Source organism: Conger conger, chromosome 17, assembly GCF_963514075.1.
Source record: "Conger conger chromosome 17, fConCon1.1, whole genome shotgun sequence".
NCBI lineage: Eukaryota > Metazoa > Chordata > Actinopteri > Anguilliformes > Congridae > Conger > Conger conger.
Window position 1 is genome coordinate 2,826,239 of NC_083776.1, and position 27,577 is coordinate 2,853,815.

General features: G+C 48.8%; 1 protein-coding gene and 1 long non-coding RNA gene across 4 annotated transcripts in view; one reads left to right on the forward strand and one right to left on the reverse strand.

Moving 5' to 3' along the window:
- The window catches only part of LOC133117004 (DDB1- and CUL4-associated factor 6-like), a 46,662-nt gene extending 22,382 nt beyond the window's left edge, over positions 1-24,280 (forward strand). The window contains exons 8-21 of one of the 3 annotated variants that reach the window (XM_061227057.1): positions 4,075-4,168; positions 5,017-5,133; positions 5,695-6,051; positions 7,749-7,889; positions 10,860-10,919; positions 14,648-14,804; positions 15,519-15,667; positions 17,339-17,699; positions 18,056-18,097; positions 20,063-20,201; positions 20,588-20,744; positions 21,226-21,314; positions 23,138-23,243; positions 23,357-24,280. In XM_061227057.1, the coding sequence (XP_061083041.1) occupies positions 4,075-4,168; positions 5,017-5,133; positions 5,695-6,051; positions 7,749-7,889; positions 10,860-10,919; positions 14,648-14,804; positions 15,519-15,667; positions 17,339-17,699; positions 18,056-18,097; positions 20,063-20,201; positions 20,588-20,744; positions 21,226-21,314; positions 23,138-23,243; positions 23,357-23,415 (2,028 nt within the window). In that variant the 3' untranslated portion in view covers positions 23,416-24,280. The remainder of the gene's footprint in view (positions 1-4,074; positions 4,169-5,016; positions 5,134-5,694; positions 6,052-7,748; positions 7,890-10,859; positions 10,920-14,647; positions 14,805-15,518; positions 15,668-17,338; positions 17,700-18,055; positions 18,098-20,062; positions 20,202-20,587; positions 20,745-21,225; positions 21,315-23,137; positions 23,244-23,356) is intronic. The other 2 variants (XM_061227058.1, XM_061227059.1) reach the window with 2 other exon arrangements.
- On the reverse strand, positions 22,764-26,360 carry LOC133117006 (uncharacterized). Its single transcript, XR_009705916.1, has 3 exons — positions 26,026-26,360; positions 23,569-23,593; positions 22,764-23,386 (listed from the first exon to the last, which is right to left on the reverse strand). It is a non-coding gene; the product is annotated as an uncharacterized LOC133117006 (long non-coding RNA).
- Positions 26,361-27,577: the final 1,217 nt, after the last annotated feature.

Here is a 27,577-nt window from a genome sequence, read left to right on the forward strand (position 1 = left end):
GCGTCAGCGTGGCCCCGCACGCAGTCGGCAAATCGCTGCACGGCTGAACCTTTTTTTGTGTCCGCGGCACTTAACTTGGGTAAAGGTCGCTGTGGAATGAATTATTATTATTATTATTATTTTTTTTTTTTCTTCTACGCTTCACCTCCGCGTACTTCAACATAACGCACTTCAGATCCCAATTTAAACCGCTCGCACCGTGGAGCACTCTGCAGGAGCGCCGGGTCTAATATCTGGGTCTAATAGAGCAGAAATAGTTTTGACGGGCTCGCTCTGCCCGTCTGCTCAAAGGGCCGCGGGGTCTTTCATCACGGGACGGGACGGCTGAGGCCAGCGACCCTGGGTGACCTCGCCGAGGCGGGACGGGACAGAGAGGGTCCGCCCGCCTGTGTGAAACGGGGCGTTCGCGCGGGGCACTCGTGCGCGGTTAACACCCAGCCAGGAGCGGTGGAAACGGGGTGCGCAGACTCCCAGCGGTCTGGGGGCGGGGCGCTGAGGGGCCTCCACGCGGGTCTGACTCAACGCCATCGCCATGGCGTGTGTACGGCCGATAGGACTCCTCTGTGAGAGGGGTGGGGGGGATCCAACAGGCAGGGGCTCAGACCGGGCTGGGGGGGGGGGGCACGTGGGCCAGGAGAGTGCAAGGTGGAACATGTGGTCAGCTGCTGTATTTTTGGGTTGGGGACGGATGGCTGTGGAGGGGGAGGGGGGTAATTGGAGGCGGATTTGGGGGGGCGTTCTGAACGGAAGGCCGGGACTCTCAGTGCCTCTCACCGCGGGGGATTAGCAGCGCTGTAACGGACCTGTAATGTGAGCCTCTATTCCATGTAAATGAATGCCGCGCGTGTTTGCGTTTGTTTGCTGACATTCATCCTTGGAGTTCAGGGGGCCTGTATCACGTGCAAAAAAAGCAGGATCACGGAGTTAGCTGGAATAACTGCACCGAGTAAAACCTGGAACCTTCCCAAATCTGGAACATGGACTGAAGTAAAAAGAGCCGTTCTGGGTTTTACTCAGTGCAGTTGACTCAGTGCATTTATAAAAATCATTTTAATATATGCCTCATCTAAGGAGAGTGTTAGAAACCCTGTCTTCTGCCAAACCCCCTTTCCAAAGAGCAGCTTTATAATTGCAATTTCATTTTATAGTCCTTCGGCTGCTCTGGATATCGCCCTGAAGATGGATAATTGCACTGTCAGCGTTGTGTTGTTTTGGGTGTTGTTTATGGGGAAGGAGTCTCTGTTGGTGCAGTTCTTGGTTGTGTTTTTTTGGGTGTTGTTTATAGTTAAGGGGTCTTGGCGGTGCATGCCTTGGTTATGTTGTTTTGGGTGTTGTTTCTAGGTAAAGGGCCTCTATTGGTGCAGGTCGTGGTTGTGTAGTTATGGGTGTGGTCGTGGTTTTTGGTGTAGTTTATCGGTAAGGGGTCTTGGTTGTGTGGTTTTGGGTGTTGTTTATAGGTAGGGGGTCTTGGTTGTGTGGCTTTGGGTGTTGTTTATAGGTGAGGGGTCTTGGCTGTGTGGTTTTGGGTGTAGTTTATAGACGAGGAGTCTTGGTTGTGTGGTTTTGGGTGTAGTTTATAGGTAAGGGGTCTCTGTTCAGATCGTGGTTGTGTGGTTTTGGATGTTGTTTATAGGTAAGGGCTCTTGGTTTTCTGGTTTTGTGTGTAGTTTATAGGTGAGGGTCTCCCCTGGTTGTTTTGGTCACTCCCAGCACACCAGCAGCGGTCTCCTCTCAGATTTATGTCTCCGTGTGGAGCTCTCCACACTCCATTCCGCTGCTCTCTCTCTCTCTCTCTCTCCCTCCCTCTCCCTCCCTCTCTCTCTCTCCCTCCCTCTCCCTCCCTCTCTCTCTCTCCCTCCCTCTCCCTCTCTCTCCCTCTCCCTCTCCCTCTCTCCAGCTTAGCCCTAGCGTCTGGATTCCTTTCCAAATTGAGCAGCGGGGCACATGTGATGTTCCTCTGTGCACAGAAATAGCCCCGGGACAGAGCACACAGCGTGAGCCAGGGACACACTTACCCGCTCTCTCCCTCATCTGCACTTTTTCCACTCGGGCTGACCTGTCACTCGCAGCTATGTCATTCTGATCCCGGTGTGCTACGCCATTTTTTAAAAAAGCCCAAGGTTATGGACAATGGAGAGTCCCTGTGTCTGTTGTGTCGAGACGAGGGTTATCGGTGAATTCTACCATTGAGAATAGAGCATATGCTGCCACTGTTTCACTCAGTTTCTGTATGTTTTTACTTTGTTGGGTCTTTTAGTTGCTTCAGGCTATTAGCTATTAACAGGCTTTTTTTTCTTTTTTTTTCCCTTAAGTCAGTGTTCTTGAACTCCACTGCATTCCGTTACCAGTAGTGATCATTGCATCAGTGTCAGGATGTTCTGTTAAGAATATTTTAGTCGCATCTTATACCTTACGGGACGACGCAGGTGCAAAGGGTGCCTTCGACTGGATAGGTCTGCATTCTGAAGTGTCTGCATTCGTGTGCACATTCAAAATATAAAATGTAATTTTGATTGAAGAAAGGGATTTTTGTTCCCTATTCACCTGTGGCGCAGTAACTTCCCTTAAAGGTGCTTAATCCTCGCAATTTCTGTTGGTTACATTGCTAAATATACTATAATAAAGACTTCACTGGGAAACTCGAAATAAGGAAAGCTGGAGCACGCGTAGCTTAGGGTAAAACATGCAACAGAACGCTGACACTTCCACGTCTACAACATCTTCCTCAGAGTCAAGAGTGCTATTCCTCGTATAGGTAACCGACTTGAAACGCCTTGGGGCTCTTCCTTATTGCTTAATATACTCTCAGTGATCACTTTATTAGGGAGACCCGGCCACCGGCTTGTTAAGGTGTACAGTAACGCAAATAACTTATAAATACGTAATAAAGTGCTTCACTGAGTGTATATTAGTATGCTTCACACACACCCTCCATTTAACATGTTACGCACTTATACAGACGGTGCCATGTTAATTTGCTCCCTTAAACAGTAAGGCGACGCGGTGGTACCTGGGTTCGAATCCCGACCTGGGCCTTTCTGTGCGGAGTTCCTCCGGGTACTCCGGTTTCCTCCCACAGTCCAAAGACATGCAGGTTAGGCTACTTAGGGGGGGGGCATTAACAGGGCGTTGCTGCAAAAGAGCATGCGTGCTCAGTCAAGTACCCTGTATAAATAAAGGTTAATAAATCAATAAATAAATAAAAGTTCTAGTCTCCCAAGGCCCCATGGTCTGTGTTCACAGATCTGTTGCTCTATGCAGAGCCCCACTGCGTCTCCTGGCATCAGGAGGCTTGGTGACGCTGTGCCAGTGGGCATTTTGTGTGTGGTTGGCTGTGCCTTCCCTTAAATGAAGCCCTTTCTTGTGACTCTGTCTCACTCCTGGGTAAATGCTGCAGTGGACCAGGGGAGGGGGAAGACGCTGCTGCTGCTACTGACCCCAGATCAGTCGCAGTCGCAGGGGCGGACCAAACCACCTAGCAGCCTGCCTCGATCCTCCTCCGCTGACCCTAAACTCCCTCGGCCCCCCGTTTTATGTAGCATTTTTAGGAAACGAACAGCGTCTAATTCTGGTGAGGAAGGCTTCTCTTTTTTTTACGCTCTGAAAAGCTGAGCTGGAGTGGAAACGGAGCGAGGGGTCGGGTGGCCGTGGTGGGGAGCCGGGTGTCAGGGAGTTTCGGGTGTCGGGTAGCTGTGATAGTGCTGGGCGCCGGCCCGGTGTTGGGTAGCTGGTGCTGGGTCTCTGGGTGGTGTCGAGGGAAGTTTCGGGTGTTGGGTAGCTGGTTCTGCCTCCCTGCGTGGTGTCAGGGAGTTTCGGGTGTCCCAGCACCAGTCCCGGGGCACGGGGCTGGGCGGACCGAAACACCTGTGAGCAAGAGGAGCTGTTTCTGTGGGCTGGACCCTGTGATTGACAGGATGTGTGTGTGTGTGTGTGTGTGTGTGTGTGTGTGAATGTGTGTGTGTGTGTGTGTGTGTGTGTGTGTGTGTGTGTGTGTGTGTGTGTGTGTGCCTGTGTGTGTGTGTGTGTGAATGTGTGTGTGTGCGTGTGCGTGTGTGTGTGTGTGTGTGTCCACAGCTTCGGCAGCCCCCGGTGAAGCGTCTGAGGCTGAGGGGGGACTGGTCCGACACAGGGCCCCGCGCGAGACCAGAGAGTGAGAGGGAGCGCGACGGTAAGAGAGAGAGTACAGGCTTACACACACACACACACGCACGCGCACGCGCACGCACGCACGCACGCACACACACACACACACACACACACACACACACACACAGACAGACAGACACACACCCATTCACACACACACACACACACACCCATTCACACACACACACATACACACCCATTCACTAAGATACACATACCAACTCAGACACACACACATATACACGTACATACACACACACACACACACACACACACCCATTCACTAAGATACTAACACACATACCCACTCAGACACACACAGATTCAAGACTTACATACTCACACAGTACTCACAGACACATACCCACACACACACACACAGACACGCACATATTCACACAGACAGACCCACATCAATTCACTTGGATACTCAGACACATACACACACAGTGACAATACTCATAGACACGTGCACACACTCACTCAGGCACACTCAAAGTGATGCAGACGCCTGAGAATCGATGCCTCCATTTGATGTCTTCTACCTGCATTAGTGATTAAATTATGAAACACAAGAACTGTCAGTGGGGGTGAGAGACTACTGGCCGATCCTGTACGGCACTAACTGTAGTCTTCCCATTGCAAATAGAACAGCTTCGAAGCGAGGTCACACTTGCAATTGCTTACCACGAAAATCCACACCACCTCACAAAGTTCTGACACGGCCAGAAACCCCATTTACATAGACGTAGTTTACATGGGCGAATGAGGGGAAAAATGTTTCCGAGCTCACTGGCACCACAGAGGAAGAGTCCGGCGGATAAGCGGGCTGCTGTGTGACCTGTCGGCCGCGGTTTCTGGGTCCTCCAGGGGAGCAGAGCCCCAACGTGTCGCTGATGCAGCGGATGTCGGACATGCTGTCGCGCTGGTTCGAGGAGGCCAGTGAGGCCCAGAGCAGCAGAGGTCGCCCGCAGCCACGACCCCGGGGTAAAGTAAAGTCCTCTTAAACCCGTCATCCCCTAACCCCAAAAAACCTGCTCATTTTACTGCTGTAACTCCGCTCGCTGGCTCCAAGACAACTGGCCTTTTAAAAAGAAAATAAATGAAATCAGTCCTAACACCTACTCCTCATTAGTGTTGTTAATTTACATGAACACTGGTGGCAAAATTGTACCTCTTCCAAATTTTTGGTAAAGCTTTACTTTACAGCCCGTTAATTACCTAGCATTTACTGCGTACTTCTAAGGTGACTATTTTGATTATTAAGACCCTATGAAATGGGCAGTAAAGTGTATTTACATAGTACTTGCAGACTTTGTTTCATACTACTTACCACTGAAATTGCAGTAGTTACCTGATAATTACACAAGTAGCTGTGTATTTAGCCAGTAAATGCTGAGTAATTAACAGGCTGCAAAATAAAGCGTGACCCAATTTGTTCCTGAACTATGCTGTACTTTCCCCAAGTTTAGCGTACTCCTGCAAACATAATAAAAACGCTGACTCACGTTCGCTCGCTGCTGTTTTCTCTCTCCCTGCATTCTGCAGTCCGGCCAGAGGGGGGCGCCTCTGCCCAGGAGCCCGCCCCGGAGCCCCCCCCGGCCCCACAGGACCCCGCCCCCGCCCCCGTCCCCGCCCCCGTCTCCGCCCCCGCCCCTGCCGAGGGTCCAATGGAAGTGGAGCCCACGGCCGAGCCCCTCCCCAAATCCACCTCGGCCTCCTCCTCCTCCGGCTCCGGCTCCTCCTCCACGGTGACGGCCCCGCCCCCCTCCACGTCCTCGTCCATGGAGAGCGCCCCCTCGTCCTCCCTCCTCTCCTCCCCCGACACGGAGCCCAGGACCCAGGGCCCCGCCTCCTCCACGCCCACCCCCACGCCCACCCCGCCGACGGAGCCCGCACAGTCCGGTGAGCCCCCCCCCTGGAGACCGCCGGGCGAGGACTCGACCATCTGCTTCGGGGGTCCTGGCATCTCTCTGCCGTGTCGTGACGTGTTGTGAATTTTTGATTGCTGTAGACGAGGGATCAGGCACATCACGGCACCTTCCCGGGCAGCAATGTGCGAAACGTAGGGGCGGCCTGTAGCGTAGTGGTTAAGGCACGTGACTGGGACTGGGCAAGGTCGGTGGTTTGATCCCCGGTGTAGTCACAGTAAGATCTGTTGTGACCCGTTGGGCCCTTGAGCAAGGCCCTTAACCCTGCATTGCTCCGGGGGGGGGGGTTGTCTCCTGCTTAGTCTAATCAACTGTAAGTCACTTTGAAAAAAGAAAAAAAAAGCGTGAGACATGTAATGTAACATGAACCTGTCTCTGAAAGCAACAGCACACTGAGTTAAATATTTATAAATGCACATCCCTGACCATTAGTGTTTGTATTGGTGTAATGCACACGTCTTTGTGCTGGTCTGTTGAGACTATACATGTGTACGCTTAAATAATAATTTAATAGTACAATAGTTGTATAAGCATTGTTGAAACATTGCTGAGATCTTATGACACGACCAGAGGCACAACATTATATTTTCCGGCAGTTTTACTTTTCATCAGGCAATGGCGAGGGACAGCTAAGTTATGAATACGTCAGTCAAACGTTTGCAGCAATCAAAATGCGACGCATCACGATAAATCAACATGCGGAAGGCGCCCGCGCAGACCGCAGACCGACACCCGCAGACCGACACCCGCAGACCCCAGCGCATCACACAGGCCCAAACCCACACCGCCGGCGTCCAGAACCCCCTGCCTACACAACGAGAAACCACATTGTTCACTCCGAATAACAGCGAAATCCTGAGGCGGGTGAACTGCGTTCCCTTTGCACCAGAGCTCTTCTTCGGTGGTAAAAAGGCGGCGTTCGCTGGCAGCATTCACAGCCGAATCTGTCCGCGGCCAAGCCGAAGATGAGATCGGGGCCAGGATCACGCAGGGTGGCAACGCTCGTGAATAATGCAGTCAAGAGCTCATGAATAGTGTAGAATGTGTGCTACTCCCCCCTCCCCCCACACACACTGCAACTGCAAGTCTTTCAACGCCCATCTCTCAGCCATCTTCCTGTTCTCCACTTTTCTTTTTCTTACCTTTTCATTTCCGCCTTTGCTTTGTTTTTGTTTGTTTCTGGTGTCGGTCTACGATCTGCTCGCCTCAGCGGTCCCTGCGTAGCTCTGTTGCCTAGTGACGTCCAGTGACGTGTCGCATTCTGGCTGCTGTAGGCCAGGAACCAGGCACTGAAAGTACAGCCCTGTAGAGTGTACGCTAAAAAGTGTTGCTGCAGTCGAAAGTGTTTTTTTTGCGAGGGTGACAACGTAACCACCCTAAAGTATTCATTTTGTGTGCCGTCAGTTAGCCTATACATAATGGATAAGACCCGACTCCAGACGAGCAAACTGACAAAAAGATATTCGCACGGACGGCTTTTCTTTCAGGCAACGGCAGGAAAGCCAAGCTCTGAACGTGTGTGCTTTACAAGGTCTACAGCAACCGGAACGCGACACGCCACGATGCGTCAGCACGCGACAGAGACACGCGAGGACCCCCCCCCCGAGCAGACCGGCGAGGCGAGCCGTGGCATTCCCATGATTCACTCTGCCTGTTCTTCCCCCCCGGCAGAGCCGGGCCGGCGGGGGGTTCCGGTGAGCGTCGTGTGCAGGCGTCTGCAGCGGCTGCTGCTCCTGGCCGGCCCCCCCGGACCCCCCCCGCGCGAGGAGCGCCCCCGCCCCCGCCCCGCCCCCCAGGAGGCCCCCCCCGCAGGTCTCCGTCTCCCACGGCCTCTCCGCTTAATAACGCCCCCCTCTAACTCACACTCTACCTGCTTAATAACGCCCCCTCTAACTCACACTCTACCTGCTTAATAACGCCCCACGCCCTCTCTAACTCACACTCTACCTGCTTAATAACGCCCCACGCCCTCTCTAACTCACACTCTACCTGCTTAATAACGCCCCACGCCCTCTCTAACTCACACTCTACCTGCTTAATAACGCCCCCCTCTAACTCACACTCTACCTGCTTAATAACGCCCCCCTCTAACTCACACTCTACCTGCTTAATAACGCCCCCCTCTAACTCACACTCTACCTGCTTAATAACGCCCCCCTCTAACTCACACTCTACCTGCTTAATAACGCCCCCTCTAACTCACACTCTACCTGCTTAATAACGCCCCCCCTAACTCACACTCTACCTGCTTAATAACGCCCCCTCTAACTCACACTCTACCTGCTTAATAACGCCCCCCCTAACTCACACTCTACCTGCTTAATAACGCCCCCCTCTAACTCACACTCTACCTGCTTAATAACGCCCCCCTCTAACTCACACTCTACCTGCTTAATAACACCCCCCTCTAACTCACACTCTACCTGCTTAATAACACCCCCCTCTAACTCACACTCTACCTGCTTAATAACGCCCCCTCTAACTCACGCTCTACCTGCTTAATAACGCCCCCTCTAACTCACACTCTACCTGCTTAATAACGCCCCACCCGTTGACTTCCTGGTGGCTGCTTGTACTTAATGTTTCTGCATCAGGCGGGGCAGGGTCACATGATCTCATCCTCATCATAACCTATAGATGGTAGAGTGGGGGGGGGCGTCACCCCATACCCAGGCTGCTCCTGTCTCTTGGCTTTTTGCTGTGTGACCCTACACCGTCCAAACTCACCTGTGTGTACTAGCCACCAATCAGGAGCACCTGCCCCCCCCCCCCCCCCCCCCCCCTTCTATTCTCACTAGCCCCTGTTCTTGATGACTGTGCCCAGAATAATCCATTTGCAGTGTTTCAACTTCATTTGCAGTCGATGCCATTTGGTGTCGCTCGACTAAAGTGTGGCGTGTGCATGTTTATGATTACAGAGGAATTTATGAGCCAACAGCTCCACCTGCTGAGCAAATCTCACATCTCGTGTTTGTGCGTTTCGTAAAAGGAACCACTTCTCGGCCTCTTCCATGTGAATGATGAGCAGATTACTGCATTTTTAATTGTGTAATGAGATGGCTCCTCATTTAGAACTCGTCTGAGGAGAGTCTGGGGTTTCTAAGAGGCAGAGCTAAGCATGCTGGGAGCTCAAATGTGTCGGAACTCATTTTGATAAATTGATGCCGGGAGGTTAAATGAGTAACTTTACGGTGTTGTTTTAATAAACTCCTTTCAAGATTGCCTTCTGAAGGACTTCAGTTCCAAGTTTACTGTGGCTTTTCAAGCTTCCCGAATTGCCAAACTGCCAGTAACGGGAGTATATCACCGAGAAATATTCCTCCATTTTAACACTTGTGTCGACTGCCCCCGGTTTTATTAATGAAAATCGATATATTAAACTTTGCACGCCGGGCGTCGGCGTTTCCCAGGCTGTCGAAAGACATCGTCAGGAGTGCTGTAGAAGTGATTTGAGGTAAATGAACAGGCGGTCTGAAGGGAAATCCATGAATTTCATTGAAGGCTGGAAACTGGACGAGTGTCGAGTCTGTGCGTGTGGACGGCAGGGCCCCGCGGGGCCAGTCTGTGCGTGTGGACGGCAGGGCCCCCCGGGGCCAGTCTGTGCGTGTGGAGGGCAGGGGCCCGTGGGGCCAGTCTGTGCGTGTGGAGGGCAGGGCCCCCTGGGGCCAGTCTGTGCGTGTGGAGGGCAGGGCCCCCTCTGGGGCCAGTCTGTGCGTGTGGAGGGCAGGGCCCCCCGGGGCCAGTCTGTGCGTGTGGAGGGCAGGGCCCCCTGGGGCCAGTCTGTGCGTGTGGAGGGCAGGGCCCCCTCTGGGGCCAGTCTGTGCGTGTGGAGGGCAGGGCCCCCTCTGGGGCCAGTCTGTGTGTGTGGAGGGCAGGGCCCCCTGGGGCCAGTCTGTGTGTGTGGAGGGCAGGGCCCCCTGGGGCCAGTCTGTGCGTGTGGAGGGCAGGGCCCCAGGGCCAGTCTGTGCGTGTGGAGGGCAGGGCCCCGCGGGGCCAGTCTGTGCGTGTGGAGGGCAGGGCCCCAGGGCCAGTCTGTGCGTGTGGAGGGCAGGGCCCCGCGGGGCCAGTCTGTGCGTGTGGAGGGCAGGGCCCCGCGGGGCCAGTCTGTGCGTGTGGAGGGCAGGGCCCCCTGGGGCCAGTCTGTGCGTGTGGAGGGCAGGGCCCCGCGGGGCCAGTCTGTGCGTGTGGAGGGCAGGGCCCCAGGGCCAGTCTGTGCGTGTGGAGGGCAGGGCCCCGTGGGGCCAGTCTGTGCGTGTGGAGGACAGGGCCCCGTGGGGCCAGTCTGTGCGTGTGGAGGGCAGGGCCCCCTGGGGCCAGTCTGTGCGTGTGGAGGGCAGGGCCCCCCTGGGGCCAGTCTGAAGGCAGTGTTCATGGCCCTAGCCTAGGGTGGACCCGCAAGGAACAAGGACTCTGGGGCTTCCACCAAACAGCTCCACCTGCTGAGCAATTCTCACATCTTCTCTCCGTTTATCTTTTTTTTAAAGGCCCATGCGCATATCTTTTGTATTTTTTAGCTTTTCATATCATCCAGGTGCGTTCGATTTGTGTTCCATTCAAGTTGCAATTTTGGTAGAAAAGCCCCTGGCACTCACACACATTACCGTACAGGGTTAGACACGCTTTGGACGTGAAAACAGGAGCGGCTGTGTGTGTGCATGGCCTTCTCTGTACGTCCTGTCCTGAGTTTAACCATTTTATTATTTATTATTATTACTATTATTACTATTATTATTATTATTATATGTTTTATATTTATATGTTTTTTTATGATTTCTGTTCCAGATTCACCCTCGTCGGTGGTAAACAAACAGCTGGGATCCATGTCTCTGGATGAGCAGCAGGGTGTGTCCCGTCTGTCATTACACACACTCAATAAAACACACTCCTCTCATTAAAACACACTCCTCTCAATAAACACACTCCTCTCATTAAACACACTCCTCTCATTACACACACTCATTAAAACACACTCCCTCTCATTAAACACACTCATTAAAACACACTCCTCTCATTAGACACACTCATTAAAACACACTCCTCTCATTAAACACACTCATTAAAACACACTCCTCTCATTAAACACACTCATTAAAACACACACCCTCTCATTAAACACACTCATCAAAACACACTCCCTCTCATTAAACACACTCATTAAAACACACTCATTAAACACACTCCTCTCAGTAAACACACTCATTAAAACACACTCCACTCATTAAACACACTCCTCTCATTAAACGCACTCATTAAAACACACTCCACTCATTAAACACACTCATTAAAACACACTCCTCTCATTAAACACACTCATTAAAACACACTCCTCTCATTAAACACACTCATTAAAACACACTCCACTCATTAAACACACTCATTAAAACACACTCCTCTCATTAAACACACTCATTAAAACACACTCCTCTCATTAAACACACTCATTAAAACACCTAAATATATTTAGGACACGTCCAGTGACATCACTCTCTCGCCATCTCTCTTCCTCATCTATACAGTGCAGTCTGTAAGTATTTCTATTTGACTCTGTGTTCCAGTGCAGTGGATTTGAAATGAAAACAATTACTCTGAGGTTAAAGTACAGACTGTCACCTTTAATTTGGGGGTATTGGTGACATCCATTTTGGGTGATCAATGTTGGAATTGCATACCTTTTTATACACCCCCCCCCCCCATTTTAGGGGACCAAAAGTAATTGGTCAGTTGGCTTCTCAGATGTTTGATTAGTCTGGTGTATTCAATCACTTCCTGCAGGTATAAGAAATATTATTGTATCGAGTCTTGATTCTAGGCATTTTATTACCTTTGGAGTCTGTTATTGGTGTTTGTCAACATGAGGACCAGAGTTGTGCCAGTGAAAGTCAAGGAAACCATTATGTGGCTCGCTGAAACCGTTTGGTACATCATTAAGTAGAAGGAGAGCACTGGGTATGTTTGGGATCACTGCCTTGCTGTGAGATGAAGCACCGTCTAATTAGTTTAGGGATATTTGATTGAACTTGAGCAGACAAGATGCTACTAAAACACACCAGAATTAATTCTGCTGCTGCTTTCAGCAGTTCAGTCAGAAAACACACGATGAATTAAGCAATATTTATTGAGGTTGTAAGCCAGCTGAAACCGGAAGTAGCTACAAATCCCCCCTCGTGGGGATCTTGAGAACCTGGTGGTGGTGGGAGCGCAAAAAGTTTGAAGGCATGAATTAAGGAATAGCAGGATAATTTGCGCAAAAGCAGCTAGAAAAAGTGTCAATAGCATGCAATACGGGCAATGGCAGCATTCCAAAACAGGCAGCACAGCAGAAAGAAAGAGCCTGGCAGCACAATGGCTTTAGCGTGCAGAATGAACCAGGCAGCAGGGCAGCTCTGTATGATTGCCTCAGGGCAGATGTGGCAGCAGCAAGCAGGCAGCGTAGCATGGCAGAGTGTGCAAAATGAGCAAGGGCCTAACCAGGTAAGGTTGGTGTTTTATATAGCCCCTTACATTAGATGTAAGCATCATTATATTACATTATTGGCATTTGGCAGACGATCTTATCCAGAGCGACGTACAGTTGATTAGACTAAGCAGGAGACAATCCCCCCTGGAGCAATGTAGTGTTAAGGGCCTTGCTCAAGCGCCCAACAGCTGTGCGGATTTTGTTGTGGCTACACCGGGGATCGAACCGGCGACCTTGCGGGTCCCAGTCACGTACCTTAACCACTACGCTACAGGCCGCCCCTGCATCATGTGAGGGGGCAGTGTTTCTGCCCGAACTCGTTCCACAGGTTTCACATCATTTACTGCACATTATCAATGAATGCAAGTGAGCCAGCACCTGTGGCAGCTATACCTGCCCAAACTACAACACCCCCACCACAGTGTTTCACAGATGAGGGGGGGGTGCTTTGGTTGGGCAGTTCCGTTTAGCATGCACACGTTGCTCTTGCCCTCACTCTGATACAAGTCTTGGTTTTTATCCGCAAGACCTTCTGCCAGACCTCTGCAGATTATTTCAGGTACTTCTTAGCAAACCTAACCCGTTTTTACTGCCAACTAGCGGTTTGCATCTCCCAGTGTAGCGTCTGTAGATATGTCCGTGAAGTCTTCTGTGGAGAGTAGTTACCGATACATCCACGTTGGCCTCCTGAAATGTGCTTCTGATCTGTCGGAACAAGTGTTTGGGGTTTTTTCTTAAATCTGTAAATCTCTTCCCTGGCCGACCAGCCCATTTGCAATTACTTAGCTTACCAGTGTTGTCTTTCTAACATGATGTTGCAAACAGCCTGTTTTGGTAATCTCAATGTTTGTGTTATGTCTCTGACTCGTAATATCTCATAAAAGCTATCAGTTGCATCTGTGGCCCTCATGTTGAAACATGCCAAGAACAGACTCAAAATGCAACTGAAAGCTAGATACTGAACACTTTCTCTTACCTGCACTAAAGACGCAATTGAATACACCCGACTACTCAGAAAGAGCCAAGAACCCAACTGTCCAATTTGGTCCCCTAAAAATGGAGAGCCTGTGTATAAAAAAGGGATATAATTCTTACACAGATCACCCGATAAGGACGTAAATACCTTGAAATTAAAGTGGACAGTCTGCACTTTCACCACATATTCATAGTTCCATTTCAAATTCAGAACACAAAGTCAAAAGGGGAGAAACTGAACCACTGCCCAGAAACAAACAGACTGGGTATGCGCACCCTGCCAGAACCACATTAAACCATTTCCTCTTCCTCTTCCCGATTATGCAGTGGCCTGGCTCATCCCCCACCCCTCCCCGCCTGCTCTCCGAATCTGTGGCAACAAAAATTTCCGCAGTTTGGAAAACGCATTCCCCCTTGGGCAGTAACTATCGGTTCATTTTACTGGGGCGCTTAGGGGGGGGAAGCGGGGAGCGGGGACCCCCTACCCAAGGCTGTCACCCTGCAGCCGTTATGCCGGGAAGTTCCTCTCTCCGTTTGGCCTGCCTCCAAGGTCTGCGCCCCACAGGGCTAGAGGCGCGGCCGCCGATTCCGTTCAGCCAATCAGGGTCCGCCTCTGCGCAACGTGGGCGTCGCTGCCCTCGTTTTCCCTTTCGATATCGCGTCCAAGAACAGCGAGGCTCCGTGCGATTTCACTTCGAGCGAGGCGTCCCTGCAGGTGATGTTGCGCAACCTGCTTGACGAAAACACATCTTATCCTGTTTTTGAACAGATGAAAAACACACCCGATCCTGTTTTTGAACCAGCGCTTGTGATTTTGGGCCACTAACTTTCCCAGAGGTTTAAAAGCGACCATTTTATTTTATAGGAGAATGAAATCACGCGTTTTGTTTTGTATACTATAGAGCAGGGGTCACAAACCCTGTTCCTGGAGATCTACTGTCCTTTAGGTTCACTCCAAGCTCAGCAAACCACACCTCATTTAACAGCTAAAGATCCTGTTGGGTTCCTAATTGGTAGAATCAGGTGTGCAATGAACACCTACAGGACGGTGGATCTCCAGGAACAGGGCTGGTGACCGCTGCTGTAGAAGCCACCTCAATCAGCCTGTGTTGAGTTGCCCTCGCTCTGCTGGTTCTAGGAGCCTCAGAGGCCGGGGGTGGAACCGGGGCGGGGGCCGGGGGCAGTACCGGCACGGGGAGCGGGCGGCCCGGGACGGCAGAACCGGTCCTGAGTCTACACTACAGCACGGAAGGAACCACTACCAGCACCATCAAACTGGACTTCACAGATGAATGGTGAGGGACCGCTTTTGGATCTGAGGGGCTGACACACCGTCTCGACACATCACATCAGTACGCGCCTGTCATCGAACTAACCCAGTCACCAGCACACTGACACATTACATTACATTATTGGCATTTGGCAGACGCTTTTATCCAGAGCGACGTACAGTTTATCAGACTAAGCAGGAGACAATCCTCCCCTGGAGCAATGCAGGGTTAAGGGCCTTGCTCAAGGGCCCAACTGTGCGGATCTTATTGTGGCTACACCAGGATTAGAACCACCGACCTTGCGTTTCCCAGTCATTTACCTTAACCACTACGCTACAGGCTGCCCCTACAGTCACCAGCACACTAATCACAGCAGTGTTTCTCAACTCCAGTCCTCAGGACCCACTTGCCAAAAGGTTTTTGTTGTAACCAGGAACTCACGCACCTGATTTAACTAATCACAGACACTTTTTTGCGGCTTGATTGATTCAGTCATTGAACCAGGTGTCTGGGTTCCTGGTGGCAACCTAAACTTTCGGGCACGTGGGTCCAGAGGCCTGGAGTCGAGAAACACTGACCTAAAACACAGTCCGTCAGTTCAATCCGATCACTGGCCTACAGGGCACCGGTTGACACTTTAATCCAGACACTTGAGACAGCAGCAGGCCTAGCCATCGCAGTACACCGACTGAGCGATTGGCGACTGTGGTCAAGCGTAACTTCTCTCTCTCTGGACAGGAGCAGCGGCGCTCCATCCGGCTCCAGGGGAGGCAGCGGCAGCCACAAGCCCGGCGGGCCCCAGGACGGCCTGCCCAAAGCGGGCAGGACGGAGGAGAGGCAGGGCCCGCACAGGAGGGAAGAGCCGTCGCCCGAAAGTGCAGCGCAGGGTGAGGCTGTGTGGAGCGTCGACTGTAGAGCAGGGGGTCACCAACCCCATCCCGGGAGATTTAGGGTTTCACTCCGACCCTAACAAATCACACCTCATTCAACAGCTGGAGCAGGGCTGCCCAACCCTGTTCCTGGAGATCAACGGTCCTGTAGGTTTTCCACTCCAAACCTAACAAAGCACACCTCAATTCAACAGCTAGAGAAGGGCTGCCCAACCCTGTTCCTGGAGATCTACCATCCTGTAGGGTTTCACTCCAAATCTAACAAAGCACACCTCAATTCAACAGCTAGAGCAGGGCTGCCCAACCCTGTTCCTGGAGATCAACGGTCCTGTAGGTTTTCCACTCCAAACCTAACAAAGCACACCTCATTCAACAGCTAGAGAAGGGCTGCCCAACCCTGTTCCTGGAGATCTACCATCCTGTAGGGTTTCACTCCAAATCTAACAAAGCACACCTCAATTCAACAGCTAGAGCAGGGCTGCCCAACCCTGTTCCTGGAGATCAACGGTCCTGTAGGTTTTCCACTCCAAACCTAACAAAGCACACCTCATTCAACAGCTAGAGAAGGGCTGCCCAACCCTGTTCCTGGAGATCTACCATCCTGTAGGGTTTCACTCCAAATCTAACAAAGCACACCTCATTCAACAGCTAGAGCAGGGCTGCCACAACCTGTTCCTGGAGATAAACGGTCCTGTAGGTTTTCCACTCCAAACCTAACAAAGCACACCTCAATTCAACAGCTAGAGCAGGGCTGCCCAACCCTGTTCCTGGAGATCAACGGTCCTGTAGGTTTTCCACTCCAAACCTAACAAAGCACACCTCATCCAACAGCTAGAGCAGGGCTGCCCAACCCTGTTCCTGGAGATCAACGGTCCTGTAGGTTTTCCACTCCAAACCTAACAAAGCACACCTCATCCAACAGCTAGAGCAGGGCTGCCCAACCCTGTTCCTGGAGATCTACCATCCGATAGGGTTTCACTCCACCCGCCCACCTGCACGTCCCTGTGCTTGTGAAAAGTGTTCTGATGCCGTGGAATGAGGAAATTTGTATGTTGTCAAATGTGGAGTCAGAGATTGCGCAGTTGGGAAACGGCACAGCTGTGCAACTCCCCTACTAAGCATGTAAGGGAGAATCCCTGATTCATCCACAAAGTATTGCCCTAATGCTTTCCCAAATAGGCACATAGGGAGACATTAGATGAAGAAAAACATAAAAATAAAAAAAACAGTGTTTGCGACCACATTTTCTTGTGGGAATAAATTTACTTCGTATTTCGACCCCAATGGCACCATTGACCTTACATTGAGAACGGATCGGAACGAACCCAAACTAGAGCCAACTGCAGTGGCGCAACTGAGCAGTCTCGCTGCATGACCGGGGAAACGAGCCTCAGAAAAGAGCAGCCCGGCTTTGTCCGCTTGGCGTGCAGGCCTGAGCTGGAGGGCTTCACCGTTCACAGCGAGGCGGGCGCATTCCGCTCCGTAACAGTGGCCCGCGAGTGTTCCGAGTTCCGGAACTAGAGCCGTGCTCCCTCGCGCTTGATCGACGGCGGTTCAGGTGCGCTGGTCTCTGAGAGGTCAGGCGGTGTGGTGTCAGGACTATGCTCTGTCGGCCGTGTGTTCTGAATAGCTGCCTGTCGACCCAACTCCGCGTTCTGTGCCCCCTAGCGGCCACCGGCCCGTCGGAACCGGCAGGGAAGAGCGAGCCCGGTCCGGAATCGGACCCGCCGAAGGCGGAGGGGACCGGCGGCGTTGGGGGGAAGACTCTCAGCTCCGAGGACAACTCCTCAGCCCAGACGCCCCCGGCAGAAGTCCCCGCCCCCATGGAGGAAAGCTCCGCCGCCCGGTCCACAGAGGCGGAGCCCCAGGGGGCGGAGCCAGAGAACCCCCGCGAGTCCTGTCGACGGGCCGAGCCGACGGGAGAGGGGGGGCGGGCACAGGGTTCCCGTGGCAACCAGGACTCGGACGAGAGCGACGACGACACCATCCTCCTTCCCGCCACGAGGTTCCGCGGGGGACAGGGGCAGAGGTACGTACTACACCGCCTGGTTCCCCTTTTTAAAGTCACCGCGTGGAGGGCGCCCCCTGCTGGGTGCGGTATGGGCACTGCACAGACTTGCACCACAGTGTTTTCAGCAAAATCTGCCATACTCCAGCAATTTATTCCTCAACACCACTGGTTCAAAATAGTGAGAGAAGTAAGAAATGCACGATGGGATACAAATGAGTTGTGGAAGGCGATTTGGGAGGATTTCATTCCCTGTTCACATTTTGGCGCTGCTTTACAGAAATTGCTGAATTATCTGATAAAGAAAAGGGTGGTTTTGCACAAAAACATCCATAGAAACCAGGCGTGCTGAGTAAAAACTGTGTTCCTCCCACTAGATTTAATTTCAGAGGATCAGCAGTAGGGGAGAGGATGATCAGGTAATGCGTACGTCTCCTGGCCACTAGATCATTTCTAACTGCGAGTAGTGAGTTGTTGTTTTTTTTTTTTATTAACCTCTGACTAATTCCACATTTTTAAGCTACATGGCGTTGATGCACAGGGATTTCACAAGCTCAGCTCTGACGTATGTGTGTGTGCGCGCATGTTTTTTGTGTGTGTGTGTGTGTGTGTGTGTGTGTATACATGCATGCCTAGTACTGGCACTGAAATGGTAACACTAACCAAGAAACCACTTGGTGTGGCACAGCATGTGCATATTTTAAAATTTGATTCATGGCTGTTCTCCACAGACATGTTTACCCAGCAGGTAGATGGAGGCAAATAAGTAATAGCACAGTGTGTGAAAAGCAAGGGGTAATGCTGTAAGTTTGCAGATGGCATACACTGTACTCTTAACCCCAATCACATTAACGACCATGGGAAGTGGATGCAGAGAATGGCTGGGCTGTCTTCCTGTTATGTTCCTTGGTAAGCTCATTTACTGTAAAGTTGTTGCACAAGTGGCTTAGGTTTCGAAGCCTGGCAGGCGCTTGTTGAAATGTTTTAGTTGGTATTCAGTTTGTCTAGTTTCTGGTTGTAAAACTTTCAATACAGTCCTATTGTCAGCAATGCTCTAGTTTTAGCAGTCTTACAAATAAACCCATTACTTGTTAGTTTGATGCCTGCTGGTTGTGCAATTACTGTATAATGTACGTATAGTTTCTGTTAAGAAAATCTACAAAGTAGATAGTCTAAATGAATGTGTACTATGAGTGTAGAAACACAGTTATATGCATCACTCTGATCATGTTGATTAATCTTGTGATTTCCTTCAGTTTTTGGAAGCTCTAGGCTTTGTTGTTTTTGTGGTTTCGATTATTAATCCCTCATTATTGTCCAAAGGAAATGTCTGTTCTCTAGGAGATTTTTAAGTCAGGACAGGAGGTAAGAGGGGCTCTCAAACTACTTAAGAGAGATTCAAGATCTAATTTAGCGGTTAAAACAAACTCTGAAGGACAAAAACACTTTTATTCAGGAGACAGACAGAGCACTTAAACTTGTTTAAGCCTTTACAATGCTAACATAAACCTGTAACTGCATCCTCACGACCGCAATGTTCCTCCTGGAATAAAGTGCATATGTTTGTGCAGATAAGGTCAGGCTTTTGTTCGGACTGAGGAAGTATTTCAGTGTTACAGACTGATTAAGGCATGAAAGGATCTGGTTATTTTTGCTATACAAGTGTAAGTGTATATAAGTAATAATCTCTACAAACACCATAACTGTCAACAGTAGTAAAGTAAATTTTCTTTCAAAGCGTATTAATCCAGTTCCAAAGAGAGAAAATGCATGTGCCACCCACACACATTAATGTCAGGTTCTTGTTCCATTTTCAGTTTCAACATAATGGAGATTTTATGACTGTTTTAGGCTATTTTTGCTACTTACTGGAACAAGAATCGTTTTTGCTAGTTTATTTTAGAAAGCAGAAATCATACATCCTCAAAGTGAAGCATTTTACCATTGTGACATAATATATTTCAAAATATATTAACCAGGAAGTCTGGTTAAATGTCTATTTGACCCCTGCTGTAAGTGTGAAATGTCCTGAGATGGCGTTTACCACAAAATGGAAAACAGCCAGAAATTGGGAAGGGCTCCTGACAGAAACAGGCAGAGAATTGGGGAGGATTCCGGACAAAAACGGGCAGAGAATTGGGGAGGATTCCGGGCAAAAACGGGCAGAGAATTGGAGAGGATTCCGGACAAAAACAGGCAGAGAATTGGAGAGGATTCCGGACAAAAACGGGCAGAGAATTGGAGAGGATTCCGGACAAAAACGGGCAGAGAATTGGAGAGGATTCCGGACAAAAACGGGCAGAGAATTGGGGAGGATTCCGGACAAAAACAGGCAGAGAATTTGGGAAGGTTCTGACTCGCACTGTACCCTCCCACCCCCACAGGCGCTCTGCTGCTGCTCGCATTCAGGAGCTTTTCCGCAGGAGGAAGGAAAGGCGGGAGATGGAGGAGAGCGAAACGCAGAATATTCGGCGGCCCACCGTCAAAATGGTCTACAAGGGCCACCGCAACTCCAGAACAATGGTAGTGGGGGCCAGGGGGCCAGGGGGCCAGGGGGCCAGATGGTTTCACATCTTGGCTGATTCCCTGGCACAGCTGTGCCCCTGTGTATAGTACTTATCCAGAATTGCTTAAGTAAATATCTAGCTGGTCTGGGAAAATTGCTTGTATGTGAAATTAATGTTGGCTGCTCTGGGTAAGAGCATTTTGTAAATGCCTAAAATTTTAATTTGAGTTAAATGATCAATTACAGTATAGTTCATGAGTATTGTAGAAGAAAAAAAAACACAAAAACCCTGTATCTCAAGTTTTAGTGATGGAATGACTAGGTTCACGGCTGTAAGATGGATTGATAACAGGTCATGGCGTTATAGCATGTTGACGGGCTGATGCCGTGCTTTTATCTGCAGATTAAGGAGTCTTGTTTTTGGGGGAGCAACTTTGTCATGAGTGGCTCGGACTGTGGCCACATCTTCATCTGGGATCGGCACACGGCCGAGCACCTGATGCTCCTGGAGGCTGACAATCACGTGGTGAACTGCCTACAGCCTCACCCTTACGACCCCAGTGAGTTCTCCCACAATGCACTGCTCATTGAGAAATTAACTCATGGAATCTAGGTGGTCACCGTATAACTGCATCCTTACAACCCTAGTGAGTTCTCCCACAATGCACTGCTCATTGAGAAATTAACTCATGGAATCTAGGTGGTCACCGTATAACTGCATCCTTACAACCCTAGTGAGTTCTCCCACAATGCACTGCTCATTGAGAAATTAACTCATGGAATCTAGGTGGTCACCGTATAACTGCATCCTTACAACCCTAGTGAGTTCTCCCACAATGCACTGCTCATTGAGAAATTAACTCACGGTACCAAGGTGGTCTCCCTACAGCCTACAGTGTTTCAATATGCCATTGTGCCAGCTTATCCAACACAGTCTAAGGTATTAACTTAGTTAATTCAATTAACTGAATTAAGTTAAGTTTGTTCAATATCTTTTTTCTCTTTAAATAATGTTGACATGCCATTTGCTGCATATTCCAGTTCTTGCCTCATCTGGAATAGACTACGACATCAAGATCTGGTCCCCACTGGAAGAATCACCGTCCTTTAACACCGTGCTGGCTGACGAGGTACCGTGCTATAAGATTCCCCCCTTTTTTTAGATGTGCTCTTACATGGAGCGCTCTTGTGTCAAACTTATTTTTAATTTTCTTCGGCACAGTGGCGCAGCGGGTAGCGCCCTTGCCTGACAGCAGGTTCTGGGTTCAAGGCCTTTCTGTGTGGAGTTTGGCATGTTCTCCCTGTATCGGTGTGGGTTTCCTCCGGGTACTCCGGTTTCCTCCCACAGTCCAAGCACACGCAGGTTAGGTTTAATGAAGACCCCTTGGGGTGCTCCTGCCATTGCCCTTGACCACGGCACTGACCTCAGAACTGCTCTCAAGTAATTAGGATGGATCAAATGCAGAGGACGCATTTCGTTGCCAATGACAATCATGAACAAATAAAACTGACAAACTACCGAAAACATTTTTGTTCCTACATGCGTTAGTAACCTCCACTGTACAATGCTCTATGAGAATGAGATGGCACTGAGAGAACAAAAAAAGAAAAGAACATTTTTTTTTTTAACTTCTGTATGGCTAACAGTTTGGCCACACTTCTGCCCCACAAATTGAAACCCAGCCAAACATGGCATCACATACACACGGGTGTACACTCATTGTGACGCTCCACCACAGGAGAGACAACAGTTGCTGCACCAAACACAGAAAACAATGGCTGTGGTGAAAGAGCAGAAATTTCAGCAGATGGAAGGCGACTATTTCTAAATCACTTACGATTTTAGAGTCACGTAGATCACATCAACCGTCAGAATGGGGAAATAAAATGTGACCATTAACTGAAGCTCCAGACCCACATCTACATGACTGTATGCATTGTACTGCTGCCACACAATTGGCTGATTTAGATAATCGCATAAATAAGTGTAATAAAGTAAAGTGCTTACTGAGTGTATAGGCTTATGCTGTGTGCCAAAATACTATACCTCAAGACATGCAAAGAGCAAGAGACCTTTAAAAATAGGAACCACTCAGACGGAGAATAAGTGACGATTTCGATAAGAGGAAGCTACCCAGCAGGGTGTGAACGGACGGGTAATTTTCAGCCTTTCAGCGAGATACTAACGGGGGTCTCTGATGTAAGTCAGACCAGGCCGAGAGCAACACTTTGACCGTTTATCCTGGGTATGCACTCTTCAGTCGAGTCATGCAGCTCATGATGAGCCCATCCCTGCCCGGTGGAAAGTCTGTTCCCCATTTCAGGCAGTGTGTCATCGTCTTTCCCGATCAGGCCAAACCGCAACAGTCAGTGTCATCCATGAATTCATTGAAGAGCCCGCTTGCACTCGTAATGGAGGTCAGGACTCTTTTCCGTGCCAATTAAAACTAACCGTCGTGTGAAAGAGCTAAAGAGCTCAATCTCGGCAAAACTGTGTAAATACGGTATATTAGTTTTGTTCCATGACTAGCATTTCTACAGCAAGCAGCATATACAGGATATTTGATAAGGGACCGGTGTAATAACTGGGAGCTTAACTCAAGGCAGCCCAGGGTTTCTTGACCCGTTTTCTTTGGCTCTATGAAACAGAGAGTGAGTCAAAAGCAAAAAAAAATTCTGGATTCCCTGAATGACTTATATAAGTGTTTGTCAGAGTGTAGGTTGAGCTCTTTAGCAGAGACCCTGCAGATTTAACAGATGTAACTGCCATAACCAATCAGGCCTCCTTATGCCTGACATATTTTAGACTTGTGATTTCTGCTCTAGGATAACGGCATTTATTCCGGAATGCTCCGAAATGGGGAGGAAGTGCGTGTTTCTACGGCCACCTGCCACAAGTGCAGCACCTGGCTCCGTTCACCTTTGACCTCTGTCGCTGTGGCTTCCCCCACAGGTGATCACACGAAATGAGCTGATGTTGGAAGAGACCAGAAACACCATCACCGTACCTGCGTCTTTCATGTTGCGCATGCTGGCCTCCCTCAATCACATCAGAACAGGTTGGCGCGTCCTCCATCTTGCCCTCTGGATTACGCCCGCTTCTTTCTTTGATCTGTTGTGAGTGCACTGTAAGGTCAGAGGTCACCTGATGTTTCCCTTCTTCCTCCTTCAGACCGGCTGGAGGGCGATCGCTCGGAAGGTTCTGGACAGGAGAACGAGGATGAGCAGTAGCCGTCCCTCGTTCTTTTTTTTGTTGTTTTGCTACGGAGCACTTGAACAGTTGAGATTTGTACACGTAAAATGTAGAATATTTTGCATATCTGAGCAGTAGTGCATTTTTTAGCTTCCTTTTTTTTAAAAAAAAAAGAAAATGACCTTTCTTACCATTTCCCTGGAGAGCGAACTGCATCTGGGAAAAAAGAAGAACAGGAAATAAGAATGAAAAAAGGTATAAAAATATTGGACGGCTGGTGCTTGAGGATGTAAAGTGCAATATTCTGTTTTCAAAAGCAAACATTTGAGCTTGGGTCAGTGTTACGGTGTGAGTTTTAATAGAGCTAAGAATAAAGAACTCAAATGTTTGTATACTTGCGGTTATGCATGTTAATGTACGAAATTATGAAAATTATGCTTTAAAGTAAACAATTTGTTGTTTAAACCGCTTATTCTTTTGTCCGTAAGAGGGCTCTCTCATTTTAACATGCCGTTTCTATTTAAATATTTGTTAAATGAGGTTTACCCAAATTCTCCACCTAAAGGATGGCTTGCTTCTACCTTACTGCAAGACATGTTTATGTTTACAGTAATGCACTATTACCAAGTCTATTGGTTGTCAGGGAAAATTACTCCAGCTGTTGCTTTTGTTGGGAGTGTCAACGACAACACTGAAGATTAATGGCGGATTCTCGTAAGTGTGCTCACTGGTTGACATTAAACCGTTTCGCAATCCCTCATCTAAAACCATTTATCCCCGTGTTGACACATGCTTTTTGTCCTTTAATAGCTGCCATTTTGGACATTTAATGTTTTTGTTGTTAAAAAAGTATGTCGAGTTTGTCAAGAGAATGTGAAAATATATGAAAAACGTCTACATTTATACGTGTCCGGAGTTCATAGGTACACCTACCCTAATCAATAAGACATTGAAAAGGGCCATGCATTACAAATGGTGAAATCTATAGTCTGCTTGAAGGTTTTTCCAGAGCAGTTTGAGAGTAGTTAACCAGCATGGTTTCTAAATAGTTAGTTAAATGATTTGACTGGGGTATGGTATGATATATTTGGAAAGATATCAAAGATGATGGCTGGCAGTTTTCAGCAATTCTGTATTGGCCGTTCGAGAAACAGTACATTCCAACATTGCACAGGAAATAAGCTGACTGCTTTGGTATGCTCCCACAGGCATCAATCACAGTGTTGTGTTAAAAGGTAGTTCCAGCTACAATTTTCCTACTCTCCAGCTGTTCAACACAACTAAATGCTTCCCACAGTACACAGTAAAGTTAAGTTATCAGCCTAGCCCAGGGGTCGGCAACCCTGGTCCTGGAGAGCCGCAGGGTGTGCTGGCTTTTGTCGTTACTCAGCACTTAATTGATCGATTAAAGCAGTGGATTACACAGTTAACTCGCCTCATCTGGTTTCTTGGGTATGAATCAGTTGCTGGTATTAAGGCAAAAACAAAAACCAGCACACCCTGCGGCTCTCCAGGACCAGGGTTGCCGACCCCTGGCCTAGCCTTATATGGTTTGATGGTTTCTTTAAATGCCATATTTGTTATATAGTTGGCCGTTTGAAAACGTATGGTGTTGGATGACAACGACACAAGGTATTCTAAAACGCCCCCACATTCTTTCACCTCACAGGCAACCGTCTACTATCCTTCACATTGCCGTCATGCACAATCCCACGGGCTTGTACTTTACAATATCCACTGAATCGGACCCTTCCTCACCAAAGATTCTGCCTGTAGTAACTTGCAAAAGAAACATTTCATAATTGAGAGGTGTAGCAAACCTTGCTTTACCACCTGCTCTCAACTTGTCTCCCTCTTAAAACTCCTCTCTCCCCAGTGGTAGAAAGACCCACCAAATTCAGGACAGCAGATCCCCTACCTAGCTTCCCCGCATGACCTGAAGACCCATCTTTTAAGGAAACACCCCCCTTCCTCTCCACCCTAATCTCCATTCCCCTCTACCACACCTATCCATCCTAAAAACAACATTAAAAAAAAAAACCTCTGCCTCCCCTTCGTGTTGGCTGGTGTAACTTATGCCGCAGCCACTTGGAATGTTGGTGATTTACAAATCTTGGCCTTCACTTCCTGCATTAATTGTAAGTCGCTCTGGGTAAGAGCGTCAGTGAGATCCCTAAAATTTAAATAAGAAGAAACAAAAAACTAGAAAAGAGATTAAAGGAAAAAACTGGCCTCCACCTACTCTTTAAAGCTTAATCATTTTTATTATAAAGTGCTACGAACAGGTGCTAAACTATGAACTACCAGTAAGCGCAAAAATGCTTGAGGGGTAGCGTTGAAACTGGTAGGTGCAGCAGCGTTAGCTAACGGTACTACGTTACGGCTGGTGAACATGCAAACTAGGCTAGCTAACTCAACTGTCAAGCAAAAGATAATTTACGCATAGATAGCGCCAGCAATTACGAACGGTAAGTAACGCGAGGCATCGTTAGTTAACGAGCAGATGGCTTCTAGTTCGAAACTACCATTTCGTTTGTTCACTGGCTATTTTACTAGGCTAGCTCTAGTTTGGAGCGCCCTGACCAATTTATTTTTGACCACACAAAACAAACTAAAGTAAACTGTAGCAATTTGTGGGTAATACTTACAACTGGCTGACATTAAAGGTTGATTATCCTCCCGGAGTAAATCTAATGTTAGTTGGTCGACAAGGTTGTAAAGGCTAAGCGACATTTGCTCACTATCCATATACAACGTTAGCTAGCTCCTGACTTCGGTTTAGCAAGAAGAACAGTCACTTGAAAGCATGTTCGACGGAGTTCCATTATGTTTGCTAATTCGAAGCTACGCTTTATAATTTAAAAAGTATAAACGGCTAATTCTGTGCTTGTATTAGGAATTGACACCCCCATTTGAGGGCACCATAACGTTTGGGTCAAATGGCCAATAACGTGTGTTTCTGATTAGTCAAGTTTTTTAAATGTCTTTTTTCGTGCAGCTGGAGGGCTTGGAGTATCTTGAGGCTTTTGATTGCCTTTGGAGTCTTGCCATTGGCATTGGTCAACATGAAGACCAGAGGCGTGTCGATGAAAGTCCAAAATAAGAGAAGAAAAAAAAAGACATAGGCCAAACCTTAGACTGACTAAAATCACTGTTTGGAGCATAATTAAGAACAAAGTGAATGCTTATGAGCTCAGTAATTGCAAAGGGTAGGCCAACAAAGACCTCTACAGTTGATGGCTGAAGAATTCTCACCATAATGAATAAAACTGACAGATCAGAAACACCCTTCAGTATGTAGGCGTGTATGCCTCAGTAACTAGGCTACTGTCTTCAGAACACTTTCACAAACATAACTATAGAGGTTAGCTACACTGCTAGATGCAAACCACAGATGTGCAAGCTGCAAAAACAGTATGGCCAGGTTATGGTTTGCTAAGAAGTACCTAAACAAGTTCTGGAAAAAGGTCTTGAGGACAGATGTGATCAAGATTGACTTGTATCAGAGGGATGGCAAGAGCAAAGTGTGGAGGTCAAAATTGCTGACCAAGATACAAAGCAAGCCACATCATGATTGCCACAGGTAGTGGCTCACTTTCTGAAGTGTATGGAAGCATCTTACCTGTTCTCACGTTCAAGCAAATGCCTTCAAAGTCACTGGAGTTTCATCCTACATAATGCCAATGACCCCAGTGAATATACTGCTAAAGCAACAAACAAGTCTTTCAATGCCAAAAATTCTTTCATCATTCACCTGCTCTGAATCCAGTTCAACATGCATTTTGCAATTATCATTAGCCATCAGATAAGAGCATCTGCCAAATGCCAATAATGTAATGTAATGTATATTGCCATGTATAAAAAGTGTAGGAGGTTCTACATGGTGAAAGTGAAGTGGATAAAAATACCCTTAGATAAAAGCTGAGAACGTGCACTTAAACCATGTGAATTGTTTGAACACACACACAAGCCAAATCAAGAAAAGATATGTCCTTGTCCTGAATGTCATGGGACTCACTCCATTACTTTACATTACATTAATGGCATTTGGCAGATGCCCTGATCCAGAGCGACGTACAGTTGATTAGACTAAGCAGGAGACAATCCTCCCCCGGAGCAATGCAGGGTTAAGGGCCTTGCTCAAGGGCCCAACGGCTGTGCGGATCTTATCGTGACTGCACCGGGGGATCCAACTACCGA